A 22,348-nucleotide genomic window follows, 5' to 3' on the forward strand; every position below is an offset into this window, starting at 1 on the left:
CTTTAGGACAATGCAAACATTTGAAGGGACTTTATGTCTGTTCCTCATTTACATTTCCTTCATAGTAAATATGGCATCTGACACCTGAGGAACATAGGTTTAAGATATGATTGAATGATCGGAAATGTTTCTGTCTTCTTTTCATCCTACTGTTGTGCACTGTTACTGTTATGCAACTTAACATTTAGATGTTCAAGTAGATGTTCCAAAATCAACATCCTGTTGTTCCTGGAACAACATTCCTATCAACCCTTTATGTGCACTGATTTTATGGATGGGGTTCGGGGATAAGATTGGTGGATGTCCTGTTTTTGTACAAAGACAGCATAACCACTGATCTTAAGACAAGACACTACAGGGAAAAATTACCCTTATGATGCATTATAAATGCAGGCTTTATCTGTTGTTATAATGCATTGTACTCTTAAAAGTTATAACCACAAATAGGCAAGTATGATAATATATTGTACCTGTTGTTACGATTATTTGTAAGATGACACAACGTATTATAAGGTTGTTTATAAGACGTTATTCATGTATTATAATGCATTAATAATACCCGTATAATGCATTATAAACAGGGGTGCACATAACTGGTGTGCAACGTGTGGTAAAAATAAACGACATTAACTTACTGGAGTTGGATTTTTCTCCATCTCTGGTAATATAGCAATCATGATGATAAGTGTGGTCATTAATTATAAGGGGTGCAACGGAACACAGTTGATCCATGATCCGTACGGATCAAGTCCCACGGTTCGGCACGCATGTGATTTGTGGATTAACTGATAAGTTTAACCATCATAGAGTGAAAGTTTATCATTTGGACGTGTTTTGTCTTGCCAATTTGCACATTCGAATGATTTTAAATGCGGAAGAAGAGGTGAAAATCGGGACTCGCGTGCTGAGAGAGAGAGAGGCGCGTTGCAGCGCTCGAACACTGAATTGATTCCTCTTTCGTGTTTACTTGCACTTGAACTGACACATGCACACAAAATTATGTCAAAATACCTGTCTCGACAAGTATTCTCTTGGTTATGTCATAAGTGAACAGTTGAGAAAGAAACCGGATGTATGTCAGTGTATTCGGTCCGTGCATTCGGTCTTAAAGTGACAGCAGCCTAATATTCCCGCTGTTGTCTGTGTCATTAATGGTTAATAAAATAAAATAAAAACATCATCATCATCTACAATGTTCGAGAGAAAAGAACATAACGAGGAGAGCAGTCAGGAGGAAAGTGATGACGACAGCTTGTAGGATAAGTGTGCCACGTAAAGTGTGAGTACCAGGCAGCATCTCCAGTTGCTCTCTTGAGAACCAGACCAAAAAAGTGATGTGCACCCCTGATTATAAATACAGGCTTCATAGAACGTGTTACCATATATTTTTTATATAAACTTAAAACTAATGTATAGTAGTTTGATATATTGATACACCGGTTTCACAATAAATAAAAGCATGGAAGAAAATTATAGTCTCAATAATAAAAAAAAATGTAATCTAAAACTTAAAAAAATATATTTATTTAAAGGGACCCTTGTGCTTTTCCCCAACTTTCTTTAGTGTGTAATGTTGCTGTTTGAGCATGAAACATGTCTGCAAAGTTCCAAAGAACAAAGTCACTCCATGAGGAGTTATTCTCTATGTCAGTGTCACTGTTTCCGAACTCCCTGAAACGCTTCCATTGTAGTCTTGAGTTTTCTTCAAACGAACACGTCACAATATTCCTTATTTAAATAATTCCTGCCTAAGGCATACGCAGAATAAAGGGGCGGGGCCTGGTGGAGTTGAGTTAGTATGTTGAAACTTGACATTTCCCATACACGCTTGAAGCGCTTGATTAATCACAACACACTGGTCCAGCCGACCAATCAGAGCATATTGCGCTTTTTCGGAAGGAGGGGCTTCATAGAGACAGGAACTGCATTTCCCAAAAGCATCATAAGCCTATGAGTAGATCGTAAAACCATTGCCACCAATGGTCTCTGCGATCAACTTAGCTTGCGATGCTTTTGGGAAACAAAGCCCAGAACGTTACTGACAGACTGGGAAGAGAGGTGCTGCAATAATGTAAAATATGTGAAAATAATGAGGTTTTGAACATTCAAGCATGAAAACCTATTCTAGTAGACCTCAAAATCAAGACTTTGTAAAAGGACATAATAGGTCAACTTTAAAACTGTATTTCCAGCTAAAATGCTTTTTTTGCAAAGTATCTTTTCCTGGGAATAGTTCATGATAGATGTATTGCAAAATATTGTAAACCTCATGGAAAGGAACAATTACACCCTTGATGGCAATTCTGTTGAAACATTTTGTTTTTTTTGGCTCTTGAAGATGTTTACATGTGCACTATTCATTTCTTTTAGTTGGCTCCTTGTGTTTTATTCCAATTTCAACAGAAAACTGATTTAAGACACTGATTGAGTATCATGACTTGCTGAACACTGTGATTTTGGGGGTCTTGTCTGTAGTATTTATTAATCTTGGAATTAGTTATGTTCCCCTTTTGCTTTAATGACAGCAGAATTTGAGCTGCATGAACTTTTATAGAAGTTTGTATAAAACCTGACGATCTTGTTCTCCAGCATGATTTGAGAATGATTCAAACATCATTGTGTGATTCAATTGAATCAAGAACATCTGACGGTCTGAACAAAAAAAAGAGTTAGCATGATATCAATGTCTAAAATTACTTGATTGGTGACCGAGACATAACACAGAATTTTAAATATTTTATATTCAGTCTATGTCAATGAATAAATAAAATCCAGAAGTTTGTGTAGGTCATGATGATCATGTTTTCCAGCATAATTTGAGAATGATTCAAAGAGCATCTTGTGCTTCATTTAAATCAAGAACATCTGACCATCGAGTCACAGGATGTCAGTGTCCCAAATTTAATTAGTGACCAAGAAATAGTGCAGAATTTTAAATGTTTCATATTCATTTTACATTTTAAAGTTTCTATGAAAGTTCAGAATCCTACCTTTCTGTTTATTTCCAGCTTTTAATGAAAAAACAAGCCCCACATTTTCATTGTGGTCTCAGAGTTTTGGCCCCTACTATACATAAAAATCTCCTGTCAGACAGGAAGCCCCCCACTGTTTTTTTCCTCCATGTATTACATTTTTCCTTTCTGGTTCTGCCAAAACGTTTGACTTTAAACTGGAACAGTGTCAATCTTTTCAAATGGGCTTGCTGTCCCTGAGAGACCTTGCAGTGATGTTTTTTAGTTAAACATTTCTGATGTTTTTATGTATCATTTTCTTTTTTTGTTTAATTTTGTTGGAACATTCGATCAAGCGATTGTTTAATGTGGCACAGAATATTAAACTTCCTTTGCAAAAGTGTATGGTGGCAAAAAAATATATATAATCCTGATGCCAATAAAAATGACATTTTAATTGCAGTACTCCTTGCCAGGAAAGAAATGTTTTGGTTCTGAGTGCAAATCTTTGTCTTCGACACAGGTCCTTCCTCAGTCATCAGTAATGACGATGACTCTGCCAGCCCTCTTCATCATGTGTCCAATGGCTCTAACACACCCTCGTCCTCTGACATGAACGCGGACGCCGTCATCATCGGCATGACCAAGATTCCTGTGATAGAGAACCCGCAGTACTTCCGCAGCACCAGCAGTCTTCTCAAATCTGATACCTGTGAGTACCTGTGTCTGTCTGTCTTTGTTTTTTCATTTGTGTCTTGCCAACCTATGAAACAACATTAGCCCAATGACTACAAAAAATGAACATTATGAATAATCTGTCAGGATTTTTTTTTTTTTGCTATGAGACCATTTCAAATAAGTACATTCCCCCCAACATTAATATATTGTTTACTTTATTTCGATTGTCCACTTTAGACGTTCTACTAAATATAAGTAACATTGCAACTAGATGTCAACTAACTCTCATTATGCAGGGAATGATAATTATTCCCTTAGAGTATTAGTAGACTGTTAGGTTAGTGTTCGGGTCAGTACAATAAGTTGACATGTAGTTGTAAAGTTACTTATAGTCAGTACACTGTAAACCAGAATAAGTTGGCAAAACTCAAAATATTTAAGGCAATCAGTTACCTCAAATTTTTTAAGTTAAGAAATTCAAAGTTTAAGTAAGCAGAACTGGCAGATTTTGTACTTATATATTTTAATTGTTCTTAACTTGAAATGTTTGAGTACACTAATTCATACATTTATCTTAAAACTTCATGTAATCTCAATGTGAACACTTTTATTATTTAAATTTAGCTAGCTTTAACAAAGCTAACATACTGACATACTATGTTTGCTAACATACTAATTTGATAACATGTTAACAATAGTATGTTATAAAGTAGCACTTGCTGTATGAGTGCAGTATATAAAGGTTTTATTTGCTCTCAAATCAAGCTGCATGCACCACTTGTCTCCATGATGGTAACTATCCTAAAACCAACTTTAACAGAAATTCTTCTAAATTAGCATAACAAAACGTTAATCACTACTAAATCTCCCACTTAACATTAATCTTGCACACATACACAAAAAACATTATATTACACTTAATTTTAGCATTTACTCTCCCTTTCGAGTGCCATCGGCAAAGCATGCTGGGAAATAGACATCCCAGCCGTTTCAGTTAAACTTAAGTTCATCTAATTTAAAAGAAATAATTTCATAAAACTTAAAACAATGAAACAGTTCAGTTTACTTAAAATATATCAGCTCTGTGAACTTGAAAGAAAAAGAAAGTGCTAAATACTCACAAAAGTTAATTTGATAGAACTAATTAGATTAATTTAAGTTTATCCTACTCAAACCAATTAATTATTTTGGGTGTTAGGTTTTACAGTGAGTAGAATGTCTGTTGGGGAGCATCAAAATAAAGTTTAATACTAATAGTAGTATACTACTAATACTACTAGTGTACTAATTCTCTAATGGTGTTTAAACATAATGTAATATTAAAAGGGAAGTGTACTGTAGAGTAAATTAAAGGCAATAAATAATTGACTATTTAAATATAATACTTAAAGGGTTAGTTCACCCAGAACTGAAAATTCTGTCATTAATTACTCACCCTCATGTCGTTACAAACCCGTTAGACTTTTGTTCATCTTCAAAAGTTTAGTCCAATTTTTCTGAAGAGACTTGATCGCTTTATATGATGAAGAGATTTAATTTAGTCTTTTATTCACATATAAACATTGATCAGTGAACATAAACAGAAGCTTAACCACTGACGAGCGAGAACAATCCTCATTGGTTCTTGCAGAAGCTCAAACGTGATGCGTAACACGAGAATTAACCTCATTGGTTCTTGCTGAAGCTCAAACGTGCTGCGTAACACGAGAATGAACCTCATTGGTTCTTGCAGAAGCTCAAACGTGATGCGTAACACGAGAATTAACCTCATTGGTTCTTGCTGAAGCTCAAACGTGCTGCGTAACACGAGAATGAACCTCATTGGTTCTTGCAGAAGCTCAAACGTGATGCGTAACACGAGAATTAACCTCATTGGTTCTTGCTGAAGCTCAAACGTGCTGCGTAACACGAGAATGAACCTCATTGGTTCTTGCACGTCAAACGAACATGCTTGAGCTTCCGTTTACCACAACTGATGTGAGAGTTGATTAATGTTTGTATGTGAATAAAAGCCTAAATTAAATCTGTTCATCATATAAAGTGATTGTGTCTCTTCAGAAAATGTGGACTTAACTGCTCAATACATTTGGATTAGTTTAACAAATCTCTTTAATCTCTTTATGAATATTTTGAACGTCAATGTGGTAGTTGCATAGCTGTCAATGGAGGGACAGAAAACTCCCAGATTTAATCAAAAAGATCTTAGTTTGTGTTCCGAAGATGAACGAAAGTCAAGAAAAGTTTGGAACGACGTGAGGGTGAGTACTTAAAGGGATAGTTCACCCAAAAATGAAAATTCTGTCAGCAATTACTCACCCTCATGTTGTTCCAACCCCGTAAGACCTTCGTTCATCTTCGGAACACAAATTAAGATATTTTTGATGAAATCTGAGAGTTGTCTCACTCCTCCATAGGCTTCTAAGGGACTGAAACTTGCTGGCCCAGAAAATGTATTAAAGACATCGTTAATATAGTCCAAGTGACTCCAGTGGCTCGATCTTAAATTTATAAAGCGACGAGAATACTTTTTGTGTGCAAAAACAAACAAAAATAACGACTTTATTCCACTTTTCATTTCCTTCTCTCTGGGCCTCGGGTCTTTTCACGTAGTGTTTAAGCGTAGCGCGTCTGTTTGTTTTTGCGCACAAAAAGTATTCTCGTCGCTTTATAAACTTAAGATTGAGCCACTGGAGTCACTTGGACTATATTAACGATGTCTTTAATACATTTTCTGGGCCAGCAAGTTTCAGTCCCTTAGAAGCCTATGGAGGAGTGATCCAGCTCTCAGATTTCATCAAAAATATCTTAATTTGTGTTCCGAAGATGAACGAAGGTCTTACGGGGTTGGAACAACATGAGGGTGAGTAATTACTGACAGAATTTTCATTTTTGGGTGAACTAACCCTTTAATGACAGAATTTACATTTTTGGGTGAACTATCCCTTTAATTTTTTTTTTACATTCTGGTAATGAGAATATGGGTGGAAATGTGCTTAATTGTCTTAATGGCCTTACAGTAGGCAAAATATAATTCTTGTTTATTTCTTTTGAATTAGGGGGAACATACTCAAACATTTATTGGGCAGGTTTATTTGACTGTGCATCTGCATACACAATCACACAGCATCTTAAATATTTATTTTATAACCCTCATCACTTGCCTTTCTCATTTTAAATGTTCTCTGTGTCCTTTCCTTCCCACTCTGGTTACTTTTAATATAGGGTTATGGTGTACAGTGAGTTACTGTAGATCGATGCAGCCTCATCATCTAGCTCTCGCTAATGTAATCGGCTGACTGGCTAGTTTTTCTTCAAAAGCATTTCTTAATCACATTAAGGATAAATCTCTAAGAGTGCAGTGTCTGTTCAGAATCTTCTCTCTCTCTCTCTCTCTTTTTATCTCTCTCTCCTCCAGCACACTAAACGGCTGATTAATCTTGTCTTATCTCTGCACTGTCCTCACTCTCTTAAGGGACATCTGGGATAAGAAACGTCTCTTTTCCACCAAATCTGAAATAATCTCTAGTACACCTTTTATTAAATTATGTCCAATGTCCGGAATTGCATGTGTCTGATTATAAATAAAGCTCTTGGAAGCCCATTATTTAATAATAATTATAAAAAAACTTAGCCATTGGGATGTCTATAGAACACACACACACAAAAAAATAGATATTTTGAAGAATGTTTCAGCTGTTTTTGTCCGTACGATGAAAGTCAATGGGGTCCAAGCACAAAAAGGACATACTCCGGCAGTTTAATCCAAGTCCTCAGAACCATTGCGATCTCTTTGTAAATCAAAAATGGTGACACGTCAATAACATCAAAGTTTGACATGTCAACATATTTGATTTGAGCTCTGTTTTGTTGATCAATGATTTGATTTGATCAGAGAGTGAATAACCACGTAAATTTCAAGTGAATGATGACAGTATTTTCATTGTTTAATTTGTGGAGTCTCCAACAAGATGAGTTAAACCAGGTGTGTTTGATTAAGAAGACACGCCATTTATGTCTCCCATGCTTTAAATAGCAACCTCTAAACAATATAATTTGTCCCTAGGTTCTCCCAAGAATAACCTACTCAGTCCCTACCTATCAGGCTTGTCACTCATCTGAAATTGCTCAACTTACCATGAATGAAGCACTAACATTGGTCAGGGTGTCTGTCAGATCACTTCCATCCAGTTGCATAGTGGCCATAATGCTGATAACACCAATCCTACATACTCATCACGTCCAGATTCCAAACAAAAGAGTTAGCTTCTTCAATTAGTTGACCTTGATGTTGATTAGCTTCGGATAATAGACTATAGTATAGAACATAATAAACTATAAAGAGGTATACTTTATGCATATTAGTTTCTTACTAACTCAAGCATATTCAAGGATCTGCCTATAGCTGACATTATGGTACTAGTCTTATTATTACTGTGTTATTACCATTTATTACACATTCCGGTTCAGTCTCATGAGTTTGGTTCATTTCAGGATTTATGTCATATCTATTTTAAAAAAAAGTGTCTTTGTTTGTGTGTTATGTTTGAAAAGGTCTGATTTATTGTCTTTCTTGAATTACTTGTTCTCAATCCTTCAATCTTCATGGACTTCTTTGAATAAAGAAGCACTTAGATCCTTTAACTCTCATTCTCTAAGATTTACATTAACCATTTAGATTGACCATCAAGCTATATTTTGTGAACTCTGCCAGGCGGGTTTATCCATTTTGGATTACTCGTCCTGTTTTTATGAAATATCCAGTCCTCTGAACTGTCTTAAAGGTAGAGTAGGCAATTTCAGAGAGGCTAGCAATAAGCAAGCTAGCTTTGAAAGCATAAGATCCCACCGTCCCTTCAGAGTGTCTCCAAAGCCACGCGTCCTTCACGAGAGACGGTGTTAAATTACCTCATGTCTCAAAGCACATAATATTACACTAATAATGAACATAAACAACTTAAAGAGTGCTGACCTGTACCACCTGACTGCTGCAGATTAATTTCGGTGTTGATCGTGTTGACACAGAAACGCATAAATCCGAGTCTGAGGACGTGAGCTGGTCCGGGTAGAACATCACGGGTTGACATCTCGTAGTTAACACTTGACATGGCGTGAACGCAGCATAAGCTTGTTGTTTTGGTTCAGGAGAAACTGACTGTCTATACACAACTCTGCAGAGCCTTACTGAACGCGCTCATGATGTGTGATGTCTGCGTGAACAGGCGCGTGGATGTATGGAAATACATATGTTGACAGATCATTGCATTTTGTATCATCCATCCCAGAATGACATGTACCTAAAGACCTTGTTAATGTTTGAGAGAATGTTCCTGATTCTCCTGTTACTGAGACTATCACTTAGTTTCATATTTCTAAGACTTTTGCTTAGTTCCTTAAGTTTCCTGAGGAGTCATCAGCTTTTGAGTCTTCATCCTGTGAGCCACAATCTTGATCCCCAAGGTCACAACCCATGTCCACCATGTTTGGCTCCAATCCCATTACTATTTTGGGATTGAATGTTACAGAGTTGAAGGGCAGTGCAAAAAGGCAAAATGTAACATAAATGTGTGATTGGGTTGTGTTCTTTCGACAGTTGTTCAGCACATTAAGAGGCACAACATTGTACTGAAGAGGGAACTTGGAGAAGGAGCGTTTGGGAAAGTGTTCCTGGCCGAATGCTACAACCTGTCCGCAGAACAGGAGAAGATCTTGGTGGCTGTCAAGGTTGGCTGTTTAATTTAGCTTTGATGTTAGCATACTGATCACTATACGTTCAGTATACTCATTGTATTTGTAAACATTCTGTGTCTATAGACATTGAAAGAGGCCAGCGAGAACGCCAGGAAGGACTTCCATCGTGAGGCCGAGTTGTTGACCAATCTGCAGCACGAGCACATCGTCACGTTCTACGGAGTGTGTGTGGAGAGCGATCCGCTTATTATGGTGTTCGAGTACATGAAGCATGGCGACCTCAACAAGTTCCTCAGGTACAGCTTCCTGATAGTGTCTGCGCGTTCACATTGGAATCCAATAGTGCTTAGTCACATCTTTTCTTTAATTGCTTTGTCCTTGTAAGCCAATAATTACACATCATTTTTCATGTAGCTATTGGAAATCTGTCACTAATACAAAGTAAACCACAGGACTTTCATTGCTGCTTTTTAAAGCTAGTTAAGAAAGTGTTCTAGTTGGTAAACAAATCCAAATGATCTATCAGGATGCTGATGGACAATTATATAATGTTTTAGTTTATCACTGAGTTTAAAATGAGTGTTTTTGAATTGTGGTCTGGTTGTGGTTGATACGTTCTCTGTCCGCCCCAGGGCTCATGGTCCTGATGCAGTTCTGATGGCTGACGGACAGATACTACAGCAGGCAGAGCTCACGCAGTCTCAGATGCTTCATATTGCGCAGCAGATTGCCGCAGGCATGGTGTATCTGGCTTCCCAGCACTTTGTTCACAGAGACCTGGCCACACGAAACTGCCTAGTCGGGGAGAATCTCCTGGTGAAGATTGGAGACTTTGGAATGTCCCGAGATGTCTACAGTACAGATTACTATCGGGTAAGATTTGCTTTATAGTTTGTCTGTGCTTTTTCAAATTAATTATAAATAGAAATTCTAATTCTAATTTGTATACATTATTAATAGTAATATTACATAATTATGTTTGTAACGAGGTTAGATGTTGTGGGAAGAAGGAGGCGGGAACCGGCGAACATTTAACAGACTTTAATAATAAAATAAATAAAAACATACAAAACGAAAGCCCTCACGGACGGCTGCTGTCACATATAAAAAAACAAAACATCCAAGAAAACAGTCCAGGCCTGGCCTCTCTCATCCTTCACTGTCGTCACTCCTCCTCTCATGCTTCCGCTCCTCCGTGAGAGATACGAGACAAGTGCGTCGCGCAGGTGTCGCTCAACAGCAATTACGCCACTGGCCTCACGCCGTTCTCTCATGGCCCTCGGCCTCGTCCTGCTTGCCATACTGTTACTGGTATATTCTAAGTAAATAAAGCAATAAGCCCCACAAAGCCGTGTTTTACAGTGAATTTAGAACAGCTAAGGGGCGTTGTCAGCTAAAACCACCTTAGCTGTTCTAAATTCATCCACCAAGCAAATGTAGTTCCAAAGAGGTTGCCAAGCAACACATGCAGCAACAAAGAATCACAAACGGCAGCTGCGCAGTAACACTAATGCGGTCACAGGTGTATGTTTGTTGAGTAATTTACAATGGCTTCGAACACGGCTCAACCAATCAGAATCAAGGACCAGAACTATCCATTGTATAATATTTATTTTATTAAAAAATACAAATAAAGTCATGTTTTATTGCTGTTTTGATATCTAATGCAATGACGTTTAGGCATCCGGATGTCCTTGTGTATATATTTATTTATATATGTATGTATATGTATGTATGTACCGGTGTATGTGTATGTGTGTGTGTGTGTAAACAGCTTTGATGTCATTTTAGTAATGTGTAATATATTGATAGTTTTTTTTTTGTGCTATTATTATTAATGTTATTTACATGTAACCTAGACGAACACCTCCGTTAGGATAAAACAGTGGTCTACTTAACGAAAGTTCAAAAATATAATTTAATTTAAAACTAAATGTGTGTGTGTGCTATTATTATTAATATTACTTACATGTAACCTAAACGAACACCTCCTTTAGGAAAAAAAGTGGTCTACTTAACGAAAGTTCAAAAATATAATTTAATTTAAAACTAAATGTGCGTGTGTATATATATATTTCTGTTTCAGATTCATTAGTTGGAAATTAATGCTGACTTTACAAGGACACTTAAAGGCGATATTCAAATCCTTTTCCCAGTATATGTATAAATCAATATGCTTCTCATGTTTTTTGCTATACAGATCACTGAATACTAGCTATTCGAACACCTTGACCCTACTGGCTCTCCTTCTGTATGATGTCAGCAGAATTTCTGTGTGTGTGTGTGTGTGTGTGTGTGTGTGTTGATTCACTCCCGTCAGTTAGTCTCTCCCAGATTAGGAGTCAGGGAGGAAGGTGGCGTGGGAACAGGAAAGAGGGGTTACTATGGCAACAGCAAAGAAAAAGAATAGAGCACTTGCGCCATCAGACAGAAACTGAAAAAGTCATTAAAGTTCTCTCATTAGTATTCACCCCCAAATTCAGCATGAGGGCCTACCGAGAAGGAGAGGGGTCTAAGTTAAGGGAAAAAAAGACTAAAAAACGAATGAAAAGATAAAGAAATATAATGGTTACAGAGAAGAAAATCAAGAAACCAAACCGTACACTTTGGTAAATAAAGCATTTGAAGAGAGAAAGACAACTTAATTTATTCTTTGACAGCATGATGTTAGTCTATTGTGCTCCATTCATGTATTCAGTGTGAATCATCTATCCAGTGTTTGAAAATGGGTTGAATGATGTTTATAAATGCAGAGATGTGCTATTAGATAACTCTCTTCATTGACAACTGTGCCAACAAGTTCATTCGAGTTCATTTATCTCTGAATACTGATGAATATCATGACACATCTCCATTATACGAGTCTCCATTGAGATTCAAATGCAGGTCAGTAGATTTGTGTGTGTGCGCACTGTGTGTACACCATTGATTAGGCCTATAGAACATCAGTTTCCATAGAAACAGCTGGTCAGGCAGAGGCTGATGGGTGGATTTGAAGTTGTGAAAGCATGTTGTGTAACCATAGAACTTCTTATGAAGCCACATTTGTGCATTATAACCTATATTCAAAAGCTTTAGTTGAGAATCCTCATAGTCAACCTATTGCCTTTGTCTGCATTTAATTCTTTAATAGAGAGTCAAGTGTCTCGGTCATATTGTGCAGCATTCATCACTACACATTATACCAAAGATAAAAACATGTATTTTTAATCTTTCATTTAAATGTTCTAACTTGCTCTTTCTTGTTCTTTAATCTCTCTATACATAATCTTTTTGGCTGATGTCACCAATCCCTCTTAGAAACACACAGTTTTTTATTAACCAAAGATTATGTTGTCCTACCTTTTTCCTCGTTGAATATCCAGATTTCCCCAATTCTGAAAGTAAAATGATGTGTGTGAACAGCTTTCATGTCATTTTAGTAAAGTGTAATATCTTAATAGTCATTCAGTTCTATTATTATTATTAACGTAACCTTAACAAACACCTCCTCTTTAGGAAAAAAAGTGGTCACCTTACTGAACAAAAATTCCAAAAAGGTGAAATAAATATACAGTGCAATGCATAAGTGAATACACCCATGCTAAAGTTGACTAAAAAGAGGAATAAAAAATCATATTTTGGAAATTGAACGTAATGCCTTAATTTAAAAAATTAGGAAAAATCCAACCTTTAAGGACACCAATTTTCTTTGTGAATGAATAATGTATCGTAAATAAATAAATGTTCTTCCTTAAAATACATGGTGCATAAGTGAGTACACCCCTATGTTAAATTCCCATAGAGGCAGGCAGATTTTTATTTTTAAATATTTTTTTAACAAAATTTTTAGGATACTATGTATCCTGATAAAGTTCCCTTGGCCTCTGGAATTAAAATAGCCCCACATCATCACATAGCCTTCACCATACCTAGAGACTGGCATGGTTTTATTTCAGTTAGCCTAAAAGCTAGTTTGATTTGCATTGAGAGATGATCTTATGGAAAGTACTCCATGCCAATCTCTAGGTATGGTGAAGGCTATGTGATGATGTGGGGCTATTTTAATTCCAAAGGCCAAGGGAACTTTATCAGGATGCATAGTATCCTAAAACATTTTTTTTTAAATACTTAAAATAAAAATCTGCCTGCCTCTATGGGAATTTAACATAGGGGTGTACTCACTTATGCACCATGTATTTTAAGGAAGAACATTTATTTATTTACGATACATTATTCATTCACAAAGAAAATTGGTGTCCTTAAAGGTCGGATTTTTCCTAATTTTTTTTAATTAAGGCATTACGTTCAATTTCCAAAATATGATTTTTTATTCCTCTTTTTAGTCAACTTTAGCATGGGTGTATTCACTTATGCATTGCACTGTATATGTATATATATATATATATATATATATATATATATATATATATATATATATATATATATATATATATAATTTTTTTTTTATAAGAAATTTAAACGCAGTATAAAAAAAGAGAAAAAAGCACCCTGCTGAAACCAACAGCTTTTGATCCTTTGTACATACTCGTACACTGAGGCACTTTAACAGGCTATTTGACAGTGTGAGCAAAAACATGGGATGACCTGCAACAATAACCAGCTTTGCCAGTAATTGCCCACCTAAAACCAATTAAAATAACCTTGGATTTTAAACTGGTGCAATCTGGTCTAAGCTTTTTAGCAAGATGTTGTTGTGTGTATGAGTGTGTATGTATGTGTGTGTTTGATTGCAGAGGAAAAAGGTTTCTAATAGTGCTTGTGCAGTAGACCTCTTTTTAAGTGACCATTCCAGTCTGTAGCTCCACTATGGGACCAGTGAAAAAGCCTAAAAGCTTTTGACCTTAATATTTGATGAGTCCAGTATGTTAAACCAATTAATCTGAGCCTAATCCACATACTGGACCACAATCTCATAATTAATATTTCAGAGGCAGCGCATTATGGAGAAAGCTAATAAATGAAATGATTGGTTTTGGGGTTGAGCTCCAGGCCAGACCAACTCCCCAAGCTTACAGCATCCAAATCCTGAGAGGCGCAACTTATGGCACCATCTGAGGTCCTGAACTAGAAATACTGTCAGCATTTGCCTGAGAGCTTTTTGGATTGAACAATGCTCCAATGGCAACAAACTAGTATCCACTGTCTACTCTTGCTCTAAAAGTCTGTATGGATCTTATCCATTAGCGCTTGTCAAATGCAGGGAGTTTTGTTAGAGTAGCTTGAATTTATATATCTTCTGTTTTTATCGATTTGAGCACACCTGGTCATCTTAACGTCAAACCACAGTCTAACATATATTCTAAGTTTCAGTGCCATTCTATTTTTGTAATTAATTACATTGTCCATTACCACTTTTATTGATTCGACAGATTCAAACTCACGTCACCTACATCAGCACCATGACTCAATATGTCGGATGACTCAGTGTGTACTTACTGTTTCACATGTCTAGGTTGGAGGTCACACCATGCTGCCAATTCGCTGGATGCCACCAGAAAGCATCATGTACAGGAAATTCACCACGGAGAGTGATGTCTGGAGTCTGGGAGTCGTGCTGTGGGAGATCTTTACCTATGGGAAACAGCCCTGGTACCAACTGTCAAATAATGAGGTACTGATGCATCACATACACACCCATAGGATCTCCAATCAGTGAAATGCCTTTTTTTGCACTTGTTTATTTATTTATTTTAAAAAATGAGCCCAAAAAAATTATCCAACTAATCTGCTATTTGATCAATGTAGTATTAGAAGAATGTACTAACTAGAAGACCCCTGAGGCAGTGTTTCCCTACCCTGTTCCTGAAGGCACACCAACAGTAGACATTTTTTTAACTTGTTAAAACTTGTTGTCTAAGTCAAGGGTTTTCAAACCTTTCCCGGAGGATCCCCAAAACTGCACTTCTCCCTTATCTGTCACACCCACTTCAGGTCTTGCAGTCTCTTCCAATGAGCTGATGAGAGGAATCAGGTGTGTTAGATGACAGAAATATACAAAATCTAAAGTGCTTGGGATCCTCCGGGACAGGTTTGAAAACCCCTGGTTGGTCTAAGTGGTGTTCACAGAATAGCATAGGATTCAGACTTTCTGGGGTAGACCTGACCTGCTTCTTCTTAGTGTTAGTGCTTGACTATCTGGGGCCCAGGTCAGAAAGCAGACTTGTCTGCTGGATACCTTGAGTTCCCATGTAGCTCATATAAATTACAATATTATCATATAAATGTGCCTCCAGGAACGGGCTTGGGAAGCTGTGCCCTAGAGACCACCCAGAACACAGTGGTGTCACTATCCTGCAGAGTTTGGCTCCAACCTCAATTAAACACACCTTAACCAAATAATCAAGGTCTTCAGGATTGATAGAAACTTCCAGGCAGATGTGTTGGAACAAGTTGGAGCTAAACTCTTTAGGACATTGGAACAAATTGGACATCTACTTAGAGCAAATTAGCACCTAACCCGAAGACCCTAGAAATGACCTGAGTAAGACCTCAGACCTAATGACCTCAGAACTGAAGTATTCAAACACTTAAGGCTAGACTATAAAAACTTCAAAATGCTGTATATTCAAATTTATCACTCCTTGGATGGTGGTTTATCTTAATAAACAATCCTTTTCTACATTTATAGCAGTTTGACTCATATATTTCTGGACATTTAATTTGTTTGACCTTTCACTCCTTGCTCTTTTTTAGGTGATTGAGTGTATCACCCAAGGTCGTGTACTGCAGCGACCCCGAACCTGTCCAAAGGAGGTGTATGACTTGATGCTGGGATGCTGGCAGAGAGAACCCCACACCCGACTCAACATTAAAGAGATCAATAACCTGCTCCTCAACCTGGCCAAGGCATCACCAGTGTATCTGGACATCCTGGGATAAGAGAGCATGTGCCGCGTTTGGGACTGGGAGTGGATCCCTGAAATTGCCTCCCCTCTTCTATCCCACCCAAAATCTCTTTCTTCTACAGCTTTAACACCTCCGCCCTTGCCCTCCTCCTCATCGACTGCTCCTCTTCTCAATGTAAACGTCTAGATACATTGGCAACAGGACTGTGTCCAATGACTATGAATTATGTATTTCTGAACAAAAATGGATTGAATGGAAAGAGCTGTACTCAAGTGACTATAGTTTTACTTACAGTGAACAAAATCCCCAATGGTTGACCATCCTCAACTTCTGGACCAAGTTTACACCTGCAAATTCCAGTTCAGTGAATAAATGCATTCGGGACTTGAGGAAGGGTGTCCATCTTAACAAAGAGGAAATAGCAGCTCCGAACAATGACCAAACATAAATGAGAGGAGAAATAAACAACGTTTCTGCCCACTGGACAGATTTGGTCCTTTCAGCTCCCATTTGTTATGTCATACATCCGATACAAAGCACAGAACGTGAAACTAGCATGGTGATCAACAGTGACAACCTGCAACTATATCTATACGTATACATGTGTGTTTATATTTCACTGGATGTTCACAGTTGAGCGACTCTAATTAAATGCTTCTGGACGCTGACAGGATGTTGTTGCTGCCGAGCAAATCTGAAATGCAAAGTAGTCCATTAAAATGTGTCGAGAACATAGGCGTTATTTATAGTGGGACATGTCCCCACTACTTTTGCCATTGCTGATTTTGTCCCACTACTTTATGAAATAGTTTGCAGCAGGTTCATGTCCAGTGCAGTGAATGTATCTCCAGTTGTCGAGCAGGGGTTATATTTTGTTAGTATGAGTAGCGATCTAATTAGCTATGTTGTATGATTATTCATTTTTCACGTTTCAGTTTTAACTTGGAGAAAAGCTCTACCACTGACCTGCTTTCCAGATCGATGCTTCATGTTTATAAGACCACGTTAAATTATTTGTGCATAGCCTTATTAATATTCATAAGCTAAGCCTTCTCCATTTTGTGATGTCACATCCAGCGTGTCTGTTTTCCGCCACTGTGCCCTCGACCAAATCAACGGCCATAGTCTTCAGGTCTGTACACGTCGTGCACCATGGAGGGCTGGATGGAGTCATTTGAGACGAGGCCATTTCTCAATACCATCAGCTTGCATTTCTTACAGGAGCTTAATTATACAGAGTGGCCGATTATGATGGTGTGGGCTAAATTACGACCTTTCTTTCTCTCTTTCTCATTCGCCATGTTTTACTACTGAGTTGAAGCACTAATGTAGTAGTCAAGCTTCGGGTCGTACAAATGCTATAGTGTAATATATATTTCATTACAGGACAAATGTCTCCTATTAGCAGCAACTCCCTCTAGGCTCATATACGCTATCAGAGTGCGGAGAAGAGGAGAGACGGGAGGGGACAGGATGGAGAGAATGAGACGTGGGGAGGAAAATAATATTAAAGAGATAAACTTGAGTCACCTCACTAAAACCCACATTTCTTCTTCCTTTTATCATACATAAATGATTATATCTATTTATCACTATAGATATCCTATCAAAGCATCCTTTTTTTTGCGTTGATTATAGCACTGTCAATCTCCCACAGAAGACTTAGCACACTGTACTCAATGCCGTGAATCAGTCAAACAAATATCTTCTAAAAAAATCATTCTGTGAGCATAAAATCCCAAAAGAAGTTAATTACTTTTTTGGAATAATCTTGAAGAGATGTAACTTTTAATTTTGTATTTTATTTATTGTGTACTTTAATGTGAATCACTTTTGTGTTTGTAAATTATTTTATTTATGTAAAAATAATAATTATTGATATTCTATTTTTTTCATATTTGGTTGAGAGTTTAAGAGCTGTGGAAAGGGATGTATTGATGAAAAAATATATAGAAAAATTACATATTTTGGGGTGAACGTTAAGAAAACTACATTAAAAGTTACATTGACTGCAAAAGCAATGAAAGCTAATTTTGGATACTATTTTTCATGAACATTAAGAAAATGTTCTCAAATTCTAATTGAAACAATGTATTATGTTGAATTTCTGTAATGAAGTAATTTCATTTTTTACTGAAGAACAATGTTTTTAATGTTTTTAACTTTTTTTTTTCTTTTTTTTTTTACAGTACAACAAACTACCATGAAGTATGAATATTGAACTGTCATTACTTTTTTCGCATTACAGTGATGGCTATGATTTTTTTTTCTTATGTTATATATAAATGGAAATGTAGAAAAATCTGCTTAATTGTCAAGAAAATAATACCACAATGCAGCAACTTATTTTCATGAGGTTTTCATGAGATTGCTCAAAGATATCAATATGGATGGGGAGTTTAAGTGGTTTAGATTAGTCTGCGACAGAACAATGAACTGTGACTGCATATCAAATACTGTCTTCTACATGTACAGAACTTCTTCTGATGTTTCAGAATGTCTATAAGCTAAACTACTGTCCACAATTAAACCACCTGACAAGTGTTAAAGTCAACATGACAGCAAAACTGATCTACTTTACTTTCTTACACTTTCCTAGTCTGAAACATCTTTCCTTTTCACCAGTCACCAATTTACGGAAGTAAAATGATGCAAAGGCTGTTTCATGTCGACTTTGAATCCAACATTCTTAACACACTTCCCACCTAGTATACTTTTCTTGATACTTTTAAATGATACATGCCTACCTACACTTGGAAAGAAGATTTCTGCAAAGTATCAAGTAGTGTGTTATACAGTTAAACACTACAAACGCTACAAAAGTACAATCAAACGTCCTTGTCTGTATGATTTCTCTGAGGTATATGGACAAGTCAAGTTGTCCGCCATTGTATTTAATAAAAGTGTAATGTCTTACCTCATCACGTGTGCGTTTGGAGTGTGTTATTGAGACAGTGAGTTATGCGTAGGTCCATGTTTATAGGTTGGTCAATAGAGGTTCATACAGAGTGCTTTGACAACATGGGCCGAACGTATTGACCTACAGGCACTAAAATGCTTTATTGACAGCCATGTTTTTATTGGCTGTCAGCCTGAAATTTTACCTCATACAGAAACATGATGGAGACCAGAGCAAGTTAAAAACAATTTATGATGACATGACACAATCCATAAAGTTTATGTAGCATTAGCGTTGCTATAGTAGATCTGAAGCTTCGAGAGTAGAATAAAACAAAGAGTTTGTTCCAATTCCCATTTCACTGACATGGTCAGAGGGGAAAAAGAAAGGGAAGACTGATCAATCAGTGGATCGATGGCTTGTTTTGACATTGTACATTAAGACCTAACTAATTGCCAGAGGGCTAAATGCTTTTAAAAACACATCCATGATTTTTCAGAGCATGCAGCAGAATTCTCGAAGGACCGAGTGAGTGTGCAAACAACTGCAGCTCTGAACAAACAAAGATCCACTCTTCTGATGTCATCTTTGCAAACCCAATCTTGCAGTTTATATACATACGTTTTATACTTATAATTATTACAGTACTTATGATTAATTATAGCATGTCAATCGCGCTGCAGTGTTTGTGCTATAGATATGAATGAGACCTCAAAAAGTGTGGCTTGTTGAGGAGAGGTGTGCTGTACTTTTACACCGGTCTTGATGACTGATTTCAATTGGTTGACTATATTCATATTTGATGACAAGCTTACATCTTCTTTTAAAAGTGACCCATATCCGATATCTGCATTTACACTATGCACTTGGCGAAACAACCCAAGGTACACGTACTGACCAGGAAAAACGAATGCCAAAAAGGAATTAAAACAGCAAGAGGTGCAATGAACGCAGATGAAATGATGATACAAGCTTTTGCTTTCCGCGCCATCTTTAAAGGTCAGCAAATCATTGGGTTGAGCCTTCATCCTCCATTGCGCCATTGACAAGAGTCATGTGTTGCGTTGAGTTGACGTCATTCTCCACCGTCACTTTTTCAGTGACGTACGACTCGCTTTGATGGGAATATCCAATCTGTCCACTTACATGGCAGATGAAAATGCACGTATCCGATTCATATCAGATTTATTTCCACATATGAATGAGGCCTGAAACAGATCTGAGAATATTGTGTGCTGATACGATATCAGTGAATATTCATGTGCTCTTTTCGTCTTAAACGTTCGTGGATCATATCTGATCTGTGCCACTTGGGAGGACAAAAATTAAGGGACATTAAGTCCCTTGGACCATGTAATGTAAATGCGGCCTAAGTGATCAGACTAATATTTTGGCCTACAATAGCCTACATTGACTAATAATACATTTACTATGATGGATCCAAGGCTAGAGACCACAACTGGGATAAACCATTTATCCCAGCATAGTTCACCAAAAAATGTCATCATATTTCTTTCTTCTGTGAAAAAATAAAAATAAAATAAAAATCTGAAAAGGTTTGTTTTTTATTCAGTGGGTTTTAATGTTGTTTCAAGCCCCATTGTATGGACAAAAGCTGCAGAAACATTCTTTAAAATATTTTCCTTTTTGAATGAACTAACCAGTTGTACAGAACTTTTAACGGAAGGTAACTACCCATGTTTGATAAGAGAGATGCTTTTTTTATGACAGGGCCCCTCCTCTTCATCCTAAATTGATTTTTCCCACCTTACTTCCTCAGAGATATTAACTTTTAAATGCCACTCCAATGCATTAAGTGGACAACTGTGAGGTTTTGTGGTCTGTTAAATACTAAACACAGATTCATCCTGATGTCAGGGCATTTTTTCTGGGAAAGGATGGAAGATCATTTGGGATATTAGCATGTGCTATTCATCAGATTAACCACATTAGCAGCTGCTTAGTGTCAGTGTGTGGAGAGAAAACAGTCGCTGTCAGCAATGTGTTTTACCACAGTAGTAAATCTGTGTTGTGGTATGATGCTGTTTTTAACTATCAAAGCCTACAGAGCATGTGCTTGGTGTCAGTTTTACCTTGTATACTGTAGATTTAAGTTTGTTTTTGGTGAATGGATCAATAAAGGGATATTTTACCACAAAAATCTGTTACAGAAGAAATGCAGTTTTTAAATAATATGAGGATGAGTAAATGATTCACCAGAATTTTCATAATGTGGTTACACTCAAAGGTGCTTTAAATAATACCATTGTATCATGTCCAAAAACTATGGTAGTATCATGGTTATTAGAGAAGGTTATGCTTACATATGTGCAGAGTTAATCAACATAAACTGCACAGATGAACGGGACAATGAAGACAACATGCTAATGCTTATGAATGCCGTACCAGTAGTGTCAGACATTATCCAAAATATTCTGAAATACAAAACAAAACTGACAGTGTGAAGTACATATTGAAGACATGTTGTGCTTATTGCCATAGCAACCACCATTTTGGGTAAATTTGAATGCTAACAGAAGCTCTCTAAAGATATTATAGACCACCTTGAGCTAAATGATTAGCCAGGGGTGTACAGTAGTTGTTGATTTATAATTTAAGATAAGCGTTAGGTGTACATTAATTTGAACTGAGATTTTTTATGAAATATCTATATATTTTTCATAATTTGTACGTTATGTAGTAGGCTAATTTCTCTCCATGAAGCTGGTGGTTTGTGTTAGACTGCAGAATATCTGTAACCAAGAAGTTTGTGTCACGTGTGTAGCACGGACGAAGAGAGGTGAGAATCTTATGCAAGCAGTTTTTATTTAATAGTCACACAATACAAAAATAATCCAAACCTGAAGACGAGATAATAATCCAACTGGGGAACAGTTGTAAAGACAACAAACACTGACTGAAACACAAGGGTATAAATGCACTGGGTAACAAGAGGCTATAATGAGGAACAGGTGAAGTTGATTAGTAACCATGTTAACTAACAATTGTAACTACTGAAACAGGCAGACAGGAACTAAACACAGGAGGAGAACAAAGGCACAGCAAGACAAAAGAATTTCAAAATAAAAGTCTAGACAAGAGCAAATCATAACACTTTGTGACAGTGACTTTATAAATTATTTTCATAGTTGATTGGTCAGGGCTGCATTTCCCTAAAGTATCGTAAGTTGATCGTAGAACAGTTGCCACCAATGGTCTCTACAATCAACTTAGGCTTACGATGCATTTGAGAAATGCTGCCCCGAATGTTTTGTTCTCCTCC

The 22,348-nt window shown here is 36.9% G+C and overlaps 1 protein-coding gene across 2 annotated transcripts in view; it reads left to right on the forward strand.

Moving 5' to 3' along the window:
* The window catches only part of ntrk2a (neurotrophic tyrosine kinase, receptor, type 2a), a 50,130-nt gene extending 31,049 nt beyond the window's left edge, over positions 1-19,081 (forward strand). For both annotated transcript variants that reach the window (XM_079896438.1, XM_079896439.1), the window contains 6 exons: positions 3,475-3,663; positions 9,220-9,350; positions 9,441-9,613; positions 9,950-10,190; positions 14,773-14,931; positions 16,014-19,081. In XM_079896438.1, coding sequence (XP_079752564.1) covers positions 3,475-3,663; positions 9,220-9,350; positions 9,441-9,613; positions 9,950-10,190; positions 14,773-14,931; positions 16,014-16,199 — 1,079 coding nt within the window. In that variant the 3' untranslated portion in view covers positions 16,200-19,081. The remainder of the gene's footprint in view (positions 1-3,474; positions 3,664-9,219; positions 9,351-9,440; positions 9,614-9,949; positions 10,191-14,772; positions 14,932-16,013) is intronic.
* The last annotated feature ends 3,267 nt before the right edge of the window (positions 19,082-22,348 follow it).

The sequence above is a fragment of the Squalius cephalus genome (genome assembly GCF_949319135.1).
Source record: "Squalius cephalus genome assembly, chromosome: 16".
NCBI classification, from domain to species: Eukaryota; Metazoa; Chordata; class Actinopteri; order Cypriniformes; family Leuciscidae; genus Squalius; species Squalius cephalus.